We start from the raw sequence: 19,468 nt of genomic DNA on the forward strand, positions 1-19,468 counted from the left end.
GAATTCACATTAAGGGTGGTAGTTTCCCTTGCACTGACTCTGTGTCTGTGTTGCAGTACTCGTGGTACTTTTTTGAAGCTCTGGTGAAATCAATGGCTCATTATCTCATAGAGAGTGGGAAGGTCAAGGTAGGTCTTGTTTTAATCTTTTAATTTTTTTTTTTTAACCTCATTTCTCCAAGCCTAAATACTCTCCCTGTTTTCTTTTTATTTCCCTTGTCCAGCTCTCCAGGAACCAGCGTTTTTCAGCATCTTTCTACCATGCAGTGGAGACCCTGGTGAATATGCTGATGCCACACATCACCCAGAAATACAAGGACAACCTGGATGCGGCTCGCAATGCCAATCACAGCCTGGCTGTTTTCATCAAGGTTGGCACTCTCCCAATGCCCTATTGCCCTTTTGATATGTAGATGAATATGAAAAATTGCCCTTTGGTTTTGGTTAAGCATGAAACGTGGTTATGGCGAAGTGGATATGACACATGCCTTTGGTGTGGGAGACCCTGGTTCAATTCCCACTGCGATACATCCACCAATGTGTCCCTGAGCAAGGAATACGCCACCGTTTGTTGAAATAGGGCTTATCACGGTCTACCCTGGCTGTAGATGGGTGGGCCAATGCATTTTTTGTCTCAGTGCAAGTAATTAGGTTGTTTTTTTGTCTTTTGTTGGCTCACTTTTACTCACAACATGCTAACCGGCAACATAGGATTCCATTCACTACGCAAAGCTAACTAGCGACGGCGCTGCCTGTTTTACCGGACTAAAACGATGCATGCACAGAAAATGCGTTGGCCCACCTATCTACAGCTAGGGGAGACCGTGATAAGCCCTATTTCAACAAACGGTGGCGTATCCCTTTAACCCCTAGTTGCTCCAGAGGCGTGCAGCCTCTGACGTATGTATGTAGCAATTGTAAGTCGCTTTGGATAAAAGTGTCAGCTAATGTAATGTAAACGTCAAGGACTGTAGAGATATGTTTAAATCACTCTCACAGCAGATTGTTCGCTCGTTTAATGATTAACATTATTTAAAACGATGATTTAGTTAAATCCAAAGAAATCACTACATCTGATTTTATAATGTTGTACTCACCTTTTCACTCAGCGCTGCTTCACCTTCATGGACAGAGGCTTCATATTCAAGCAGATCAACAACTACGTGAACTGTTTTATGCCTGGAGACCCAAAGGTTAAACACTCTCCTGCTACCATCTTTAATGTTTCTATTCAAGTGATTAAGTATAAGGTTAAAGCTAAATTGAAGCCATACAAGCTTCCCTAAAATAGATTTTCTTTTTTATTCTTTCAAGACATTGTATGAATTCAAGTTTGAGTTCCTGCGGGTTGTTTGCAACCATGAGCACTACGTCCCTCTTAATCTGCCCATGCCCTTTGGAAAAGGCCGAATTCAAAGGTTCCAAGGTAGATTAATGTCCCTTTCGTCTAGGTGGAGTGCAATTCATATTCTGCTTATTCTCTGCATCCTTTTTCTATTTGTATCTTTAATTTGATATATTATTTCTGTTGATTGATGCCTGCTGCAGATCTTCAGCTGGACTATTCTCTGACTGATGACTTCTGTCGAAACCACTTCCTGGTGGGGCTGCTGCTGAGGGAAGTGGGCGCTGCTCTTCAGGAGTTTCGAGAGATTCGTCAGATCGCCATCCAGGTGCTCAAGGGGCTGATGATCAAACACACGTTTGACGACCGCTATGCCGCGAAAGTGAGTTTGACAGCTCTCGGCCTTCTTTACTGTACTTCGAACACCCCCTGCACACATGGACATAAACAGCAGTTTGTTACAACATAGGTTCAACATCACACTATTTTGTCTTTGGTCTTAGTCAGATTTTGCTTTTACTTGTGCGTTTTGTGTTTTTTTTTTTTATTTTTTTTCTTAGCTAATGAGCATTGTTGGAGGTGCCTGAGGCCTTAGATTTTCATTGCCAACAAATACTTATGTTATATATGCACAGTTTTTGTGTCAGTTTTGTGGCTACATGACTCATGACCACCTACTGTGTCATTTCAGAGCCAGCAAGCCAGACTTGCCACCCTCTACCTTCCTCTGTTTGGTCTGCTCCAGGAGAACGTCCACAGACTTGACATTAAGGAGTCCGCCCCTCTCAGCAACCACAATGTAAGCCTGACACCTAGTGGTAGGAAAGGGAATAGCAGCTTTATCCATTTTATCCCAGCAAGACCTGCCCTCTTACACATTAATTACTGGGTTCATGTCAGCTTAAGATGAATTCAAAGCAACATTAGTGTTTTCTCTTCAGATGAAACATGATTTTACTGTAATTGCAGTTGCAGAGCTAAATCGGCTCACTTTGTTGCTTTCTGTCCCAGAATGCCAGGGAGGATTCTCTGGTACCCAACTCCATGGTGACCCCTCAGAAATCTGGGAACTGCATAGAAAATGCTCTCCACAAAGATGTATTTGGAGTCATCTCTGGAACAGGTAAATCCTCATTCCACTATCTTACCGTTGATAACAGCTAATGCAGCTGAAATGCTCTTGTAAATCTTCAAAATGAGCAAAATGTTCTCTCAAAGATCTACCGTACCTTGTTTAATCCTAAATATAAAGCTGAAACTTCAGCATCATAAAGCTAACATGCCTTTATTTTGTCCAGCCTCATTTATCATGTTGACCACAAACAAAACATTTGCTTTAGCAATTTTTAACTTGGCAGCAAATATATATGCTCTTCTGTAAATGAACTTGTACGCTGTAGATTTATCCCGTCTTCTGACATGCAACAGAGTATTTTTTTTGTGCTCTATCTCTGCAGCCTCGCCTCACAGCTCCACTCCCAACATGAGCTCAGTTCACCATGCAGACTCCAGAGGCTCTCTGGTCTCCACTGACTCTGGAAACAGCCTGCTAGACAAGAGCAGTGACAAGACTAACTCCCTGGAGAAGGTAGATAAATACTTGAATCATAGGCTGAATGACTACTTAATTTGTAAAATTTGATTTGTGATACAAGGCCCTGGTCTGTGAGACCAAATGTAATAACAGTGGATGAAAGTAGTGCCAAATGTTGGCGAAACCCAAGGGTTAAGGTATATAGTTTTGGAAAGCTCTCCCATACACTTGATTTATCTTCACTCTTGGACATCCACACTGTCTTCCCATCCCCTCCTCCAGAGCTCCCACACCCCTTCTCCTTGCTTTGTAACTTTCCAACCCCCCCAAAAGGAGAGATTTACCAGGAGGCACTCAGTCAACGTGCCCCCTCTCCCCCTGGACCCTGAGGACATAGTCCCACCTGTGACCCGTGTGACCAAGCGGGTCACCATGGACTTCTCCCTCCTCTCGGTGCCCTTGCCTGACCTGCTGCACGACAGTGACAGTGATAATGACAAACAAGCTGCAGGCCAGAGGGTGGATGGAAATCATGAGGAAAACATACCTAAACAAGTATTCTGTTTGGCCTTTGTGACCTCTTCACCAGAGACTTTTGGTTACAATTGTACAGCAAATTTAGGATATCTAATGATTCAATAAAACCCGATCATCTGATGCTTTTGGGTACTTCTTTGTGTCAGTGAATTTCAGTTTAGAGACCAAAACGTTCAGTACTCGGATGGCTGTACAATATGTCCAAAATCCTCCCAAAGTTCCTCCCAACATCCTTCTCTTCTGTGTGTGCCACATCAAAGAATGTGGGTGCTTTTACAAATGTGGATGTTGAGCTGACAGCTGACTCCTGTGCCCTTTTCAGTTATTTCCTCAGATGCTGTAAAGTAACTGTAAACGGGTTTCTTCAAAACTGCAATTGCTGTTATCTCAAAGCACAGAGCTGCTGCAGCAAATGTGCTTTCTTGTGTACTTCCAAGGAAAATACTTGACATTTCTCATCTCTGAAGTTTGGGTTGTTTAAGTGATAGTCCTAATCTCTTCAGTCTAAAACTTTTTCTCTTTTCTTTGTTCCGTCTCTCGCGACTTCCTTTCTTTGCATCAGAACCAGTGTGTCTCTGCTCTGGGCAGCAGTGTGCTGCGCTGTGACAAACTGGACCGGGACGAGATCAAAAACCTGTTAATGGGCTTTCTGCATATCCTCAAGAGCATGTCAGAGGGTAAGACTGCCTGCCTGAGTCATTGTACTGGATTTTGGCACCCGTTCATATAAACAACAGCTTCATAGTAATCTTTTCTTACCATTTCATCACCTCAGAGGCCCTTTTTGCATACTGGAACAAAGCAGCTCCCTCAGAACTAATGGACTTCTTTACATTAATAGAGTAAGTATAGAAGTAGACAACCTTTTTATAATGTATTTTATATGTATTTATAATGTGCAGTTGAGAGTGAGACATGGGTCAAATTTGTTCAGTATCCCTCTGATGTCCTTGGACAACAAAAATGTTTGTCAAAAATTCCATTAAATTATATTCATTCATTTCATAGAGTTAAAGCTTTTCTATGAAATCGATCAAATATGCATTCATTTTCAGAATTTTTTTACCCTTGCCCAAAATCTGTCATATGCATTAACACAGGCAAAATTATCATAAAAATGAAAAAGCCAAAAATGCCCCTAGTGATACACAAGGGTTAATCCAACCATTATACTGAATGCCAGGCTAGCATTTTCCTCGTTTTCACTTTCTATGCTAAGTTAAGTCATTAAATACTTTTATCCCAAAAGAATTCTCTATTTGCTGAAAGTAGGAACCTATGCAAAATGGTAAATGGACTGCATTTATATAGCGCCTCTCTACCTTACCGGACAGAGCACGTTATAATTTGCCTCTCATTCAAAATAAAGTGTATACTGATATAAAGCATGCTTGTTGACCTTTGTTCATTGATAGAACGTATTATTATGCATAGTCATTTCTGACTATCATATGAACTTGCTGTTCCTCAAAGTTAGATGTAAACAAATTTAGTAATGCTCTCCGACTGAGCTTCTCCTCTTGTCTGTCCTGCAGAGTCTGCCTTCATCAGTTTAGATACATGGGGAAGAGATTCATCGTCAGGTAGGGTGTTCAAGGAAATAAATGACGTCACATATCTCATTTCACACTGAATTTATGAATTAATTCTTGAACTGCTACTAATTATGTTCATCTATGCAATAATATGACTCGCCCCCATGCACAGATTTACAAACTGCAGTCCTTAATGAATCTTTTAACCTCTTTCTTTGGTTTGGTCTCTTCTTCTGTAACACTGCTGGCAAGTTGTTTTGTGGTTAATATCGCGGCCCCAGGCCCCTCCTGCATGGGTAAGACACTGCTGTATTTTTGTTCCACTTCGCTGAATTAAATGCATGATGCTGCCATTTATTTCCTAGTTTTAATACCCCATTACAATACAAAGCAATTCATTTATCTGCTGGGTTTCTTTCTATTGCTGTTGTCTTGTGTGCAACACCAGTGAGACATTTCCCATTTGATTTGTGTTAATGTGATCTGTATTTGCTGTCTTGTGAGTTTAACTGACATCCAAGCCTACGGGTAATGGTATTTGTCTTCTGCCAGCAGGAGCCAGGAGGGGGCAGGGCCTGTAGCTCCAGAAAGGAAGTCTCTGACTCTGCCCGTTTCTCGTAACAGGGCGGGGATCTTGCATGCCCGCCTTCAGCAGCTGGGAACTCTGGAGAACGCTCACACCTTCAACAACAGTAAGCCTTCCTGTTCTGATTTGTATAGAAGAAAAATAGTGGGAATGAAAATGAATAAAGCAATTTTTGCAGTAAAATATATTTCTCCCCTCCAGAATTGACACAGCAAACATCACACTACTTTTTCTCAGAGTCATAACTCAAAGTACACGGATATCATACACACACTGTATCAATCAGCAGAACTCGCATTTCACAGTAGTGCTAGATGTCCATAAATCTCTTAAGAACTTATAGCAAATAGGCATACTTCTGCTCAGCAGCTGGTTCAGTCTACTATATAGTCCTCCATTAGGAATTATTAAGGAAGTACTAATTAACGGTTCATTATCAAGCCTATCCTGATTTCCCACTTGTTTCTTAATTAGTTATTTACTAATCATTACCTACTCTAAAAAAATGGATTAAAACATATAAACTAATAGTTAGTTCCTACTAATCAAAATTGTGTTTATCTTATAGTAAATTGGGATGCCTTTGCTGACCCCTATTGACAGCCGGTCGGACTTGCAATAACGCTAGTCTATACACACAATGTTCCACTTAGGGGATTGCACATTCCATCGGATGTCCCTCTTTCGGCCGGATGTCCGTTACCTTCCCCTGTTTTTGTGTTGGCGTTCTAAACTCCGGTGGATTTCTGAGGACTATGGTTAACTGCTCCTCAGATCTCTGCAGGGTAAATCCAGACTGCTACATAGACTATCTGTCCAGTCAGAGTTTTGTTGCACGACTAAAACAACCTTTGAACGTGCACGTGTTCCACCAAAACAAGTTCCTTCCCGATTCTATTTTGCAGAGTCAACGTCATTGTGTCCGGGGCTTAGCTCCGCCCAAGACGATTGTGATTAGTTTAAAGAAAAGCATCCCTGAATGCTGTGTGGACTAGCCAGACCCTCCTCGGCAGCACTGTGGAGGAGGGTCTGGCAATGCGAGATTACAATGACAATGACAAAGTTTATCTCCTTCCATAAACAAACAGAAATGATAAGTACACACAATCATTTAATCATTGGTACTGATTAACAGCATAATCAAGCAGATGATGTGCCAAGTATTTATTGCGCTAATAAAGCGATATCTCTACTGGTGACCATGACATGCTTTGTGTGCAGTGTACTCTCATACTGAAGCAGACGTAAGCAGCCAGTGCCTGCTAGAGGCCAATGTGTCTACAGAGGTATGCCTGACTGTGCTGGACACACTCAGCATCTTCATCATGGGATTCAAGGTATTTCCTTTTTGATAGTGAGACAAAGACATGACCTTTAGCATCCTAATCCCATTGTGGTGGGTTGGCCCTCACATTCTGCTGTGTCCTCAGACTCAGCTGAATTCAGATCTCGGTCACAACCCCCTGATGAAGAAAGTTTTCCAGGTCCATCTGTGCTTCCTGCAGATCCCTCAGTCTGAGGCCGCCCTCAAACAGGTCTTCACCTCAATCAGGACCTTCATCTACAAGGTGACACAGTCTCCCTTTCTTGGTTCACCCTCTGTTGAACAATCCCATTAAATCACACTTTTTGAAGGCAGTTGATTTAAATTCATGGCTATCTAGGGAAATGGAACATTTGTTTTATTGATAGCTCCATTTTATCTTTAAATATCCTCTTTCCTAAAACCTAAACTCCATTTGTCATGCGCTCTATCCCGTCTCTCCCCATGTATCCTCCAGTTCCCCTGTACCTTCTTTGACGGCCGGGCCGACATGTGTGCCTCTCTATGCTATGAAATCCTCAAGTGCTGTAACTCCAAGCTGAGCTCGATCCGCAGTGACGCCGCCCATCTTCTCTACTTCCTCATGAAAAGCAACTTCGACTATACCGGACGCAAGTCTTTTGTACGAACACACCTGCAGGTATGTGTGTCTTATTTGAGAGTGAATATGTTTGTTTTTTTTACTCTTTGCACACACTCTGTCTTTTTGATGTAGTATGAAAGCCATGTTCTTGTGTGTAATGCATTAGTGTAATATTACATTTTTTGTTTGTTCCTCCTCTATTCGCCCAGGTGGTAATTGCGGTCAGTCAGCTGATTGCTGATGTCATCGGCATCGGGGGTACCCGTTTCCAGCAATCTCTCTCCATCATTAACAACTGTGCCAACAGTGACAAAAGCATCAAGGTGAGGAGTGGACACTGCCTCACGGTGTGATGAGACACACTGGATCAAGCCATTAACGTACTGTGTTTACAGTAATAACCCTTGACATTTTCTTATTGCATCAGCTCAACACACAGAAGAACAACAAACCAGAAATAAATGATTAAATGGATTGAAACCACGAGACTATGAATATTAATTTGACTAATGTTGCTGTTGTACCATTGTAGCACACGGCATTTCCGTCCGATGTGAAGGACCTGACAAAGCGCATCAGGACAGTGCTGATGGCCACAGAACAGATGAAGGAGCACGAGAACGACCCGGAGATGCTGGTGGACCTCCAGTACAGTTTGGCCAAGTCCTACACCAGCACGCCCGAACTCCGCAAGACCTGGGTGGACAGCATGGCTCGCATCCACAACAAGAACGGAAATCTTTCAGAGGTTTTTTATTTATTTTTTTAAATTATATTTTCCATTTCAGTTAGTTGACAGACTTGCAGAGCTAACCTGTATCTTTGTTTGTCTACTTCACCTCCAGGCTGCCATGTGTTACGTGCACGTTGCTGCCCTGGTAGCAGAGTACCTATGGAGGAAAGGTGAGTCGAGAATACAGTGCAGTAGGAGTGTGCGTCTCCTGGTAATGGTATGCTTCCCTTTACAGATAATAACCGCTGAACATTTGAACTCCATTCCAACATTTTTACAGTCCCAGTTTACAGATGCCATATAATGAGTCACTGGTAAAGGTTATCACAGTAGAAAGAAGTTTACTGTGGAATAACATTTATTTGATTCACTTGTTGTGTACTGAAAGTAATAAAAATGCTTGATGTCTTATCAAAACTAAGGATGTCTGCACTAATTAATGCAGATTGTTTCTCATGTTTTAATAGGACTATACTACAGTAAATCAGTACACAGCAACAATTAGAAAAATAAATCATTTTTTTACAGGTAAAAGGTGACTAAAATATTTATTTTATTTTTCACACTGCTTGTTCTTCACACACATACACACACACATACATATATATATGAAATACTTACATTAACCTTAATCTTCCACCTAAGCACTCGTCCAGGGATCATCTTTTTATTCCCGTGTTTAACACTCCAGCACTGCGTTCCATAGATAAGATGCCATCTCATGTTTCTTCACATATCAAACTGCATGCTGTGTTCAGACTTTGGGAGGGGCTCTGTTGTATAACGTGACAGGATCTTCTGAAAAGGAATAGTTCATTGTCAGGTCAGAGTGTTTCAGAGTGGGCTCAACCCTCAGACCTCCTTTCCTTTTATAGAACTCGGCACACGAGGCATCATACCTGCACTGATTGTGAATTTGTAAGTGGCAGGGAAATTCCAAACACAGCATTACCTTTTTTTCGGTCCACAGAAGTTCCCCTCATTTTTAAGAGTTTAAACAAGAAAATTGCAGGGACGTTAAAATTGAAAAGTGGCCGAAGCTGTGCCACTTTTTGTTCAAGTGAAATATGCTGATTGTTTGTGCTTACATCTTTCAATTTGTAGGTTGTTGTCCATGTTTGTGTTGAAAATAATCTTGCTGCTGAGTAGGAGTTACATTCTTCTAGCCATGATTGAATTTAGGTCCCGACCAGTGCCAGAACACAGATGCACAGATATTTTTTTCTGTCATGAAAAAAGTAATTTTTCTTGTTAACTTTGAGGGAATAACTCAACGAAAAATGAAAATGCCCCTCATGTCGGTTCTGTATGTTAGGTATGTTCAGGCAGGGCTGCTCGGCTTTTCGTGTCATCACTCCAAACATCGACGAGGAGGCAGCCATGATGGAGGACGTGGGGATGCAGGATGTTCACTTCAGTGAGGTAGTGTGATGTTTTGTACATGCCATATACTGTACGCCGTGTTTTAATATCTGCCAGTCCCACTATGTTGACCAAGCATTTAGGATGTTTTTAAGTTCCTTGTTGGCATCACGTGTCACATAATGAGTGTCTAGAAGAGCTCTTATCTCTGTTAAGAGTATCAATTGCTCTGTGTAGTTAGTAGACTAAGTGACAATACTGTAGACTTTGACATGGCTCGGTACACGTGTTGTAAATCACATGTAGAAAATCACTGAGCTGTCAGACGGAGCGGTCTACAGAGGCCCCAGGGTAAGCACTCCTAGAGATGTTCAGAGATTCTTACTCAAAGACAGTCCCAGGGGCTGTGGCTTATTGACACAGTGGTCTGAGATCAGATCTCCTGGTCAACTAACCCAGTGAAATTAAAAGTGATGGCTAGAGAATGTGTGAGCTTTTATGAGTTGGTCAACAGATCTGTAGGCAACGGAAAACGCTATTACCTTCCATCTGCTCTGAAAACCTTTCAGCTTGATGAGCTGGACTCATCCCCCAATAAAAGAAAGGAGATGATGGATACATTTCCTCCCACACCTGCTGTCTTTACAGGAACACTATGCTCTGTTTAAGTTCACTGTAGCCTTCTAGACAAATAGAACAGAATTGTCCCTCTTTGCAGCAATTACATATTCTGAGCCAACTGCAGGGAGGGAGTTTACATTTATTTCTGTGGCCAGGAGGTGCTGATGGAGCTGTTGGAGGAGTGTGCCGATGGCCTCTGGAAGGCGGAGCGTTACGAGCTCATCGCTGATGTCTACAGGCTAATCATTCCTATCTACGAACAGCGCAGAGACTTTGAGGTAAACTGCACAGTGATGGAACAAGGGTCGCATGGCAGGAGTAGAGTATCATTGCATAAAGTTGCCAGAAAACAGGATGTATATTAAAAAAAAAAAGTTAAAATAACCCTGCAATAGATGCATGAATGCTATATGCTTATTTAACCTAACTACATGTCTTCAGTGCTATTAATAACAGAAAATGGGTTTTTACTTTTTAATCGTGTGTCTAGAAGTTGTAATTGGTTATGAAAAGGTTAGAAATGAAACTGTGTAATTTATGAAAGAAGAAATAAGACAATCTTCATTTCACAAATGAAACGCAACATTGGAGATCAGTCTGGTTGTGTAATGATGTCCAGTAAGCAACTGATACGAGAATGTTGGGAAATTAAAGCAAATTGACACCCACCATGTGGGTTTGCCGTTCAACAAAAATTAGTCTTGCTTTTTTATAATGATGATGTATCACAATGTGTTTTAATAAGTTTCAGCTAAGCAGTTTAGCCATCAGGTCCACAACTTTACTGTTTTAGTTCATTCTCACCGCTCTTTTTCCAACAGCAAGCAGCTGTTTTCAGTTAAAATGTGCTAAAAACCCACTGCACACTACTGTGAACAGCAGATAGACACAATTAGCAGCTAGCTGGTGAACATAGTGGAGTATTTAGCAGCCATGGAGCCAGATATTTTTCTCAGGAGTCGGTGGAGACAAAAATCTGAGCTGAAAGAGTGAACCTGACTTCCATTAATCAGGTGGAACCAAACACGGCTCCAAATGAATGATAATGTTGCTGCGTAACTGCTGGGTGTGTAGATTTGCATATGCTTGTTGACAAGTTCAACATATCAGCGTAAAAGATGATGTATTTCAATGTTGTGTTCACATGTTGTTTCAGCTGACCCCAAGTGGCTAAAGAACCATTTTCCTATTTTTGCTATTCAAAATAAAGTGGTAACTAAAACGTTCAGTTGGATTTAACCTCCACTGCATAACTGACTTGTCAAAGTAAAAAAAAAAGTTATTCCAACTTTTCTCTCATGTTCTTTTTGTGGAACAGAAACTGACTCACCTGTATGATACCCTTCACCGTGCCTATACTAAAGTGATGGAGGTGATGCATTCTGGGAAAAGACTGCTGGGCACATACTTCAGAGTGGCCTTCTTTGGACAGGTAAGGGACTGAGTTTTCAAAAGAAACAATGTAATATAGTAACCAGCTGTTTTTTTTTTTTTTTTTTTTTTAACCTTGCATCAATGCTAACTCAATACAAACTGCTAACATAAGCATGATGTTTAAGTTCTCTCTTTCCTTTTATACACACACACACACACACACACACACAAACACACCCGCACACACATGTACACGTATACCCTAGAATTTTATCTTTTTAATAGAGATTTCTCTTCTTTTCTCCTCTGCCCTCCAAGGCTGCGGTAAGTGTGTAAAGGTTTAGCTGTGTGTGTATCCTGGTGTGCTCTTCCATGTCTTTTCATCATATTGATTTAGGGCTGATGTTTTTTTGTTTATTTTTTTACATTTCTGGCCAAATGTAGCCTACATTTAGCTCTATAGTGGCAGACAGTAGTGGAGAAGAACTTGGGTCCCAAAAGTAGGAAAATAGTAGTTCAATGCAGACCGTAACAACGAGCTATAATCTGAGCCAGCTGTATTTTAAGTGCCATTGCTGTATTTTCCCTCAAAGCAAAGTAGCAAAATCTTGCACATAGACTCTCTTTTTGTCTGTAATCCAATGTGTTGCTTTGGGTAACCTTTCCCTTGATCAGCCATTTAAGCTCTGGTACTCCCCCCTTTATCGATTATACTGGCCTGTTTCCACCCACATGTCCTTGTACTTTACCATAGATACACAACTTCGTAGCTGTGCTTGAATAAAATACATCATGTTTGTGAGGTGACCAGCTAAAGTTGGCATGTGTGATGTTTTCGTACTCTTCTTTATTCTTGGGTCTTTTTTAAACTTAGCGTGTGGTGTTAGATTTTTCTTCACGAAATTATTGTTTGTTTCTTTGTTGGATTGCTTGTCCTTTCAGTAGCTTTTGTGTATGGTACCTCACTCAAATGTGGTGTGCCATACTGTACGTCTCTTAGTGTGTTTTCTTTAACAACACATTTCTCTGCGTAGTATTGTTTTGTATTTTGTTTGCGCTGTATGTACTGTGTCAGAAATGTTTTTTGTCTTTTATAGGTTACAAAATGTCAAATCTTGAAAAATAACTCCCCTTGTTAAGTGTTTGGTTCATTTTCATATACACATTAAAAAAAAAAGTGAAAAGGCAAAAAGTTGGCTGCTGTAAAACATCTTTTTCAAGATTTGGCTTATCCTAGCTGCAGGTGATAAAGAGGCCCAGAATTCACTGCCAGGCATTTGACTTATTTATTCTTCTCCACAGGGCTTCTTTGAGGATGAAGATGGAAAGGAATACATCTACAAGGAGCCAAAGTTCACTCCTCTGTCTGAGATTTCCCAGAGGCTCCTGAAGCTCTACTCCGACAAGTTTGGTCAGGAGAATGTCAAAATCATTCAGGACTCTGGGAAGGTGGGATCACATATGTGTGTTTTTATTTGACTGACGATCAATTTTATTTAGGACTAGGTGATGCAATCCCTTGTTTCTTTGCACATACCTTGAGACCTTGCTGTTGGGAATAGGAACAATGACATCTCAGGGTTTTCAAGTGGGCGCCCTCCTTATTTAGCATTTCTCCGATGAGCCCACTACACCTTTAGAGGGTTTAGTGACGAGGCCTGGCGTCCCAGGCTCACCCCGCTTGACTTCTTCCCGTTTTTCTGTGATTTTGGAGCTCAGCTGTTGTCTTTGCTCTTAATCCAGAGCCACTGGCTTGCCCTTTCAGCAGGAAAAGGGCCTTGATGGCTTGACGTTGGGCCTGGCCTCGGATTCCCTTGTCCTTAAGCCGCCTGGTAGTTAACATGTCTATGAAGTGTTTAAATGACTGACGGTAAATGGTCGACCCTGACAGTTGTGCAATGGGAGAACACGTTGTTGGTTTGTAGTTCAGGGACGGCATCAAAACTGCTATAGTCAATATGTTTTATTTTAGGATGGATGAAATGACTTTGTATGTAATGTGCGAGGATTCACTTGTAGTTTTAGATTGATACCACTCTTGTATACGCTAAATATAAAGCTGGTGCCAGGAGATCTTAGCTTAGCACATGTTTGAAACAAAATAAAATATCTTTGTCTCTTGTGCCACCACAGGTGAACCCGAAGGACCTAGACTCAAAGTACGCCTACATCCAGGTGACCCACGTCACACCGTACCTAGACGACAAGGAGCTGGAGGACAGGAAGACCGACTTCGAGAAGAGTCACAACATCCGACGCTTTGTGTTCGAGACGCCATTCACAGAGTCGGGCAAGAAGCAGGGAGGGGTGGAGGAGCAGTGTAAACGCCGGACCGTTCTCACCAGTAGGTCACACGTTGATGAAAAGGATTCGTCACCACAGCAGTTTAGACAACAAAACAGGAGCAGGAAATATAATGTGGATTTAATGTGGAATAAAGAAACAAAACAAGTCTTTCCAGCTAGCCTTATCACCCTAGCAATGTCAGGAAGCAAAGACCCAGAATATCTTCCTGGTTGCCATCTGTTATTGTTCCCAGGTGTCTGACCTTAGCATCAGTCACCTGAAACGTTAATCATTGAAGGCCAGCTGAGGTTTATTATGTACTGTCCACTTAATCCCAAAGGTCAGGTGTTATCTTGCCTTGTTAATAATCACGCTGACTGATCTGGAACATGCACGGTGAAACATGGTTAATATCTTGGTTATGAATGTTACCACAGAGACACAATGAGACACACAGCAGTTTGTATATAAGAGGTGTTTACATGTCTCAGTATCCAAGCTAGCATCTGTATGTTGCTGCTGTCACTGTCAGGTACTGTTGTATTCCTGATGTTATATTGGTTTTGTACAATTTATGAGATTTGAAAACATAAATTTTTGTCCTTTCTGTCTGATTATTTTCTCCCCCAATCCCATTCCCATCCAGCCACCCACTGTTTCCCCTACGTGAAGAAGCGTATAGCAGTCATGTACCAACACCAGACCGACCTGAGTCCCATTGAGGTGGCCATAGACGAGATGAGTGCCAAGGTGGCAGAGCTGCGACTGCTGTGCTCGGCCTCCGAGGTGGACATGATCCGCCTGCAGCTCAAACTGCAAGGCAGCATCAGTGTTCAGGTACAAACGGCCAGGACACGCTGCTGTCAATCATTCGACTTGATATGAACGGCTTCAGTGTAACTCATGATCTTTGACCAACGTTGTTTTCCAGGTCAACGCTGGTCCTCTTGCCTACGCCAGAGCCTTCCTCGACGACAGTAGTGCCAAGAAATATCCTGACAACAAGGTCAAACAACTGAAAGAGATGTTCAGGTACTTATCAATGACAACTTGAACTTCTCTTCCTGTGTGGTTTCCTGTTTATGGCAGAGCCTCGCTGCCTTCAAGTTCAAGTCGCAAGCACATTTGATTCACATTTCAACAAAAATAAATATATAATTTAAAATGTACTAGAGGTAAATTGGTTGGTGGTTCGATCCCCGGCCCTGTAGTCCCATGTCAAAGTGTCCTTAGGCAAGACACTGAACCCTGAATTGCTGCCAATGCTGCACCATTGGTGGGTACATATTAATCGTTAAGCGTCAGCTAAATGAAATGTAAATTGCATGGTCTGAACGGTATTGCCCCACTAGGTAGGTGTATGTTAAGCACAATAAAACACCAGTATGACAAATAGAGTTGTAGGATATATTGTAGTTATATGGAAAGAAAGATGACTCAGATGCTGTGTATGGTTGTGTAAATAAATCAATATATCTAAAAAGCTATTATTGTATAGGTTTAGTGCTTATATCAGTATACCAGTGTGTAAACCTCTATGATCAAGTTTAAATGTAGAGCTGAATTTCCCAAAAATCAGCAAAAGAAAATGCCAATTTATTTCCATCCACTACTGTGGATGTGAATATTAGGAGTTGGGCGCTAAATCTCCAGTCGGGTAGCTGCCATTGGGCGAGAGACGGGGTACACCCTGGACAGCTCGCCAGACTATCACGGGGCTGACACCATAGAGGGACAAAAGGACGAGGTGGAAAACATTATAGAAACCTGATGGAAATAAGGCATTTCTGTTTGTATTTAGTCATTTGAGGACGGTTAGTCTCCTCATCACTGCACCCAAATCTGAAGTTTTCGTCTGCTGCTATTTGTAGTCACCTATTCTCTTCTCCATGATAACTACATCGGTATCCAGCATGTCTAATTTCTGTGGGGGTTGTTTTTGTATTTTGAAGGTTGAGGATGAATGACTGCCCTGCTTATCAGTCTAATGACCATGGAAATATGGCCCACCATGTTACTTTTCACTTTCTATTCTCTGCTTGCTGCTTCATGTGAGATTTTAAGTGGCACTAACCTGTGTTTCCTCTCACCTCAGGCAGTTTGTGGATGCCTGTGGCCAGGCGCTGGGAGTGAACGAGAGGCTGATCAAAGAGGACCAGCAGGAGTATCATGATGAGATGAAGGCCAACTACAGGGACCTGACCAGAGAGCTGTCAAACATCATGCATGAACAGGTAGGAACGCCACAGATGGATATGTGCTGCAACATTCAGACTGAATGCTGTGGATTTGGACTACTACGATTCTTTTCATTTTGCCAGACAAGTCAGTTGCAGGTACCGGATTTCTGACACATTATTATTATTATTATTATTATTATTACAACACAAATCCCTCCCATTAAGAATGCAGGTAGTGCACTCTATAAAAGTCCTCAAACCAGGTCTGAAGTGATTTATAGAGTTTTTCCGGGTCCTCAAAGGAAGCATGGAGCTCTGTTTTAACACACCTGTGCAAATATTTAGCAGTGTCTAATCAAAATGAAATCCAACATTTCCTGTCTTAATGAATTCTACTGATTCAAACATACTTCTATACTGTTTTGTTGTATTTAGGTTATGTTTTATTTGTACTATTTCGGTTTATTGGTTTGTCTTACTTTATTTGTATTAGCTACTTCTATGTGTCCATGTTTATTCTATTTGTTTTCTTATCTGTTCTTCAATGATTTACTGTAAGATGATGCCTCGTTGTCATGTTGCATTATGGTCCTCATGTGTTGGAAACGTTAATTTGTAAAAGGGCCAGATAAAAAATGTTGGAGCTTTAAATGTTTAAAGATTTTTAAAAAGATATAAACATTGGATTTTGCGAGTCTTGATTAAAATGTGACCCCCACAGTTCTCCAAGGTACTTGGGGGTTCAGGGTGTCCACCATATGGCATGTGGAAATATTTAAGCTGCCTTAAATATTGCCTTACTGTTTCACGCTGTAACTTCATATTTACCAGCATATGCAACTACTGTAACCTTAAAGAGATGTCCACTGCTGCAATCTTGTGCCCATTTACTAACCATATCTCCTATCTCCTGCTCTCTGTGCTGGCCTGAGCAGATTGGATGGTAATGCTGCTTTTTTTACTTTATTGTACTCTATAGAGATAGTAAGGGACTGTATGAAAACTGTTAGCAAGAGGAGTGGGGATGAAGCTTATTTTTTTTATTTTATAAAAAAGCGAAGCCCATGCCAGCGTATTATTTTCTTTGGATCCCTCATCTGTCTCAGAAAAGAAAATGCCCTATCCGTCCCCCAATTTCTCAAAGTCAAACTTAACAAAATGGTGAATTTTAAATACATTTACAGCCACTAAGTCTTCACTACACTAATTGAGTAGCTGAACATAGATGGTAGCTTTGTGGCTGCTAAAGGACCGTGATATTTTTGCCCCGCTCTGGTTTCCAAAAAATCTGAATAAATATTAATGTAAATCAGTTGATGTTGGAGCCTGTTATGTATTAGATCAAATATATGACTGTCCATCATAAATAAACCAACGAGAGACTCATAAGCAAATACTATACGATGGCATTTTATTGAGAGAAATAATGCCCACCTATGCACCTATTGTATATGACTTATGGTGGGTGCACACATGCCATCTTTTTATGTAGCTATAGTTTTATATATTTTTTTCAAATCATTTCACGAGGGAAGAATGACATAAAAAAGTAAATCTGGTATAAAAAAAAGTCCCCAGCCCCACTCTACAAAATTGTAGACTACCTTCAGCAAAAAAAAACCCTCAAATATTCTTTCCCAAAATGTTCCTACAGTCCCTAAACTTAAATTAACATGCATGTGTGCGGTTCACTTTTAAACAGGATGAAACGTATGTCTTTCCTAATCGTCCTAATGTACCTTCTTTTCTAGATAAACCCAGTGGAAAACGGTACAAGGAGCACTCTGTCCGACTCTGTGGGCATCTTCAACGCCATCAGTGGCACACCAGCCAGTGCCCACCCACATGGCTCAACCACCATCCTCTGATACAGATGTTTCACACCAGGGTCAAGTCTCCCTCACCACAAATGACTGACTAAACTACCTGCCAGACAAGAGTGAAAAACAATTAGGACACATTCTGAGTACCATAACACAACCTGAAGCCATCCTGCATTGGTATTTTTGTATCCTGCTATTTCTGTACATGTCCTGAGCTGGAAATGTAATGTTCACTCCCTGTTATCAGTTGGCCCATAGTTCTTGTTTCCTATGGAGACTATTCAATAATGATGACTTGTGAACAGTGATTCTATCCACTTATTGCCAGTTTCGGGTCCTTTATCCTGTTGTATAGTTTGTTTTATCCTATGTAAGATGGAGTTAAGCACAGCAAGTGTGTATCCATACTGTGACTGACAACCTGATGTTATCTTAATTATCATTAAGCTCAAGGGATGTTTTAACAAACATGAGGGACTTTAGTGTTTGCATTTGACCCAAATCTCCAACTTATTTTTGTTGTTTTTAACTATAGGACTCCCATTTATGTACAGTGTTTGTAAAGGAGTGAATGAATAAATGCCACTGCTGTAACCGTACATACATTCTTAAGCTAATGCAAAGTATTTTTTACAGTTCCCTTTTCTATTCTTTGCCATTGACACCCTGTTACAGCAGATGCATTTTTCTGTGCAGTGCAGAAGCATCGGAGTTTCTTTTATTTTACTTTGGACATTTGAAAGAATTATTCACTCTATTTTAGGCCAATCGACGTGTATAGAAACTGTCTAAAGCCAAGTGAACCACAATGTTTTAACCTATTTTCTGTAAAGAAAAGTGTGTGCAATATTTTCTATTGTTACCAAGGCTACCTACAGCACAGAAAAACACTCCTGCCAAAGACATTAGAACAAGACTGTGCAAGGCACGCCAAGGGGGTTTGTTTCTTTGTCTGTCATGTAGATGCCTTTATTATCATATGAAAAAACAAACATTTTTACTTAATGACTGCTCATGTAAATATGTTTAAGACTTATAAATAAATAAAAACGGTAATACCTTCTTTCATGCCTTGCTTTTGTATGTCCACCATAACGCTACTAAAATATCTCCTTTTATTTAACCAGAAAAGAAGCCGACCAAGATGAACAACTGGTGGAAAACCCAAGTGAAGAAACTTTACACAGTTCAGGGACCGTAGGCAAATTAAACATCCAAGATCAGGAGGTGACTGTCATCTAAGTAGTGGTCCTAAGTAATCCATGTAAGCAGGTACTGTGGATGCCAAATGTCTTTGTAATGACCATGTATGTGCATCAAAGCCTGCAGGCCAAGAGGATAACTGACTTGGAAATGTCTGGCTACAGCTCCATCACACCAGACTTCCCATCACTCACTAATTAGGTTGTGGGGACACTTTACCATCCTCCATGAGCAAAAGAGAAAGTGCTGCAGTAGAAGCTGCAGCAGCTGGATTCATAGACAGCTGGACACCTGTCTATGAATATTGGCACCAAGGTGAAGATTTTTAACTCCACAAGTTCACTTGACAAGCCATGGATCACCATCGGTGGCGGTGATGGCGCAGTGTATACGCCACATGCCTTTGGTGTGGGAGATCTGGGTTTGATTCCCACTGCGATACA

At 41.1% G+C, this 19,468-nt stretch overlaps 1 protein-coding gene across 14 annotated transcripts in view; it reads left to right on the forward strand.

Moving 5' to 3' along the window:
- Nucleotides 1-18,885, forward strand: part of dock9b (dedicator of cytokinesis 9b) — a 58,826-nt gene extending 39,941 nt beyond the window's left edge. For 4 of the 14 annotated variants that reach the window (XM_039793348.1, XM_039793343.1, XM_039793347.1 and 1 more), the window contains 28 exons: nucleotides 57-128; nucleotides 224-370; nucleotides 1,109-1,192; nucleotides 1,314-1,425; nucleotides 1,548-1,726; nucleotides 2,036-2,143; nucleotides 2,356-2,467; nucleotides 2,802-2,932; nucleotides 3,978-4,092; nucleotides 4,191-4,257; nucleotides 4,951-4,998; nucleotides 5,503-5,642; nucleotides 6,758-6,873; nucleotides 6,967-7,104; nucleotides 7,318-7,500; nucleotides 7,653-7,766; nucleotides 7,976-8,191; nucleotides 8,289-8,346; nucleotides 9,492-9,598; nucleotides 10,315-10,437; nucleotides 11,478-11,591; nucleotides 11,852-11,857; nucleotides 12,836-12,982; nucleotides 13,667-13,877; nucleotides 14,466-14,656; nucleotides 14,751-14,851; nucleotides 15,915-16,053; nucleotides 17,751-18,885. In XM_039793348.1, the coding sequence (XP_039649282.1) occupies nucleotides 57-128; nucleotides 224-370; nucleotides 1,109-1,192; nucleotides 1,314-1,425; nucleotides 1,548-1,726; nucleotides 2,036-2,143; nucleotides 2,356-2,467; nucleotides 2,802-2,932; nucleotides 3,978-4,092; nucleotides 4,191-4,257; nucleotides 4,951-4,998; nucleotides 5,503-5,642; nucleotides 6,758-6,873; nucleotides 6,967-7,104; nucleotides 7,318-7,500; nucleotides 7,653-7,766; nucleotides 7,976-8,191; nucleotides 8,289-8,346; nucleotides 9,492-9,598; nucleotides 10,315-10,437; nucleotides 11,478-11,591; nucleotides 11,852-11,857; nucleotides 12,836-12,982; nucleotides 13,667-13,877; nucleotides 14,466-14,656; nucleotides 14,751-14,851; nucleotides 15,915-16,053; nucleotides 17,751-17,867 (3,396 nt within the window). In that variant the 3' untranslated portion in view covers nucleotides 17,868-18,885. Of the gene's footprint in view, nucleotides 1-56; nucleotides 129-223; nucleotides 371-1,108; nucleotides 1,193-1,313; nucleotides 1,426-1,547; nucleotides 1,727-2,035; nucleotides 2,144-2,355; nucleotides 2,468-2,801; nucleotides 2,933-3,977; nucleotides 4,093-4,190; nucleotides 4,258-4,950; nucleotides 4,999-5,502; nucleotides 5,643-6,757; nucleotides 6,874-6,966; nucleotides 7,105-7,317; nucleotides 7,501-7,652; nucleotides 7,767-7,975; nucleotides 8,192-8,288; nucleotides 8,347-9,491; nucleotides 9,599-10,314; nucleotides 10,438-11,477; nucleotides 11,592-11,851; nucleotides 11,858-12,835; nucleotides 12,983-13,666; nucleotides 13,878-14,465; nucleotides 14,657-14,750; nucleotides 14,852-15,914; nucleotides 16,054-16,934; nucleotides 16,943-17,750 lie in introns of all 14 variants that reach the window. The other 10 variants (XM_039793355.1, XM_039793351.1, XM_039793356.1 and 7 more) reach the window with 5 other exon arrangements.
- The last annotated feature ends 583 nt before the right edge of the window (nucleotides 18,886-19,468 follow it).

The sequence above is a fragment of the Perca fluviatilis genome, chromosome 24 (genome assembly GCF_010015445.1).
Source record: "Perca fluviatilis chromosome 24, GENO_Pfluv_1.0, whole genome shotgun sequence".
Lineage (NCBI taxonomy): Eukaryota > Metazoa > Chordata > Actinopteri > Perciformes > Percidae > Perca > Perca fluviatilis.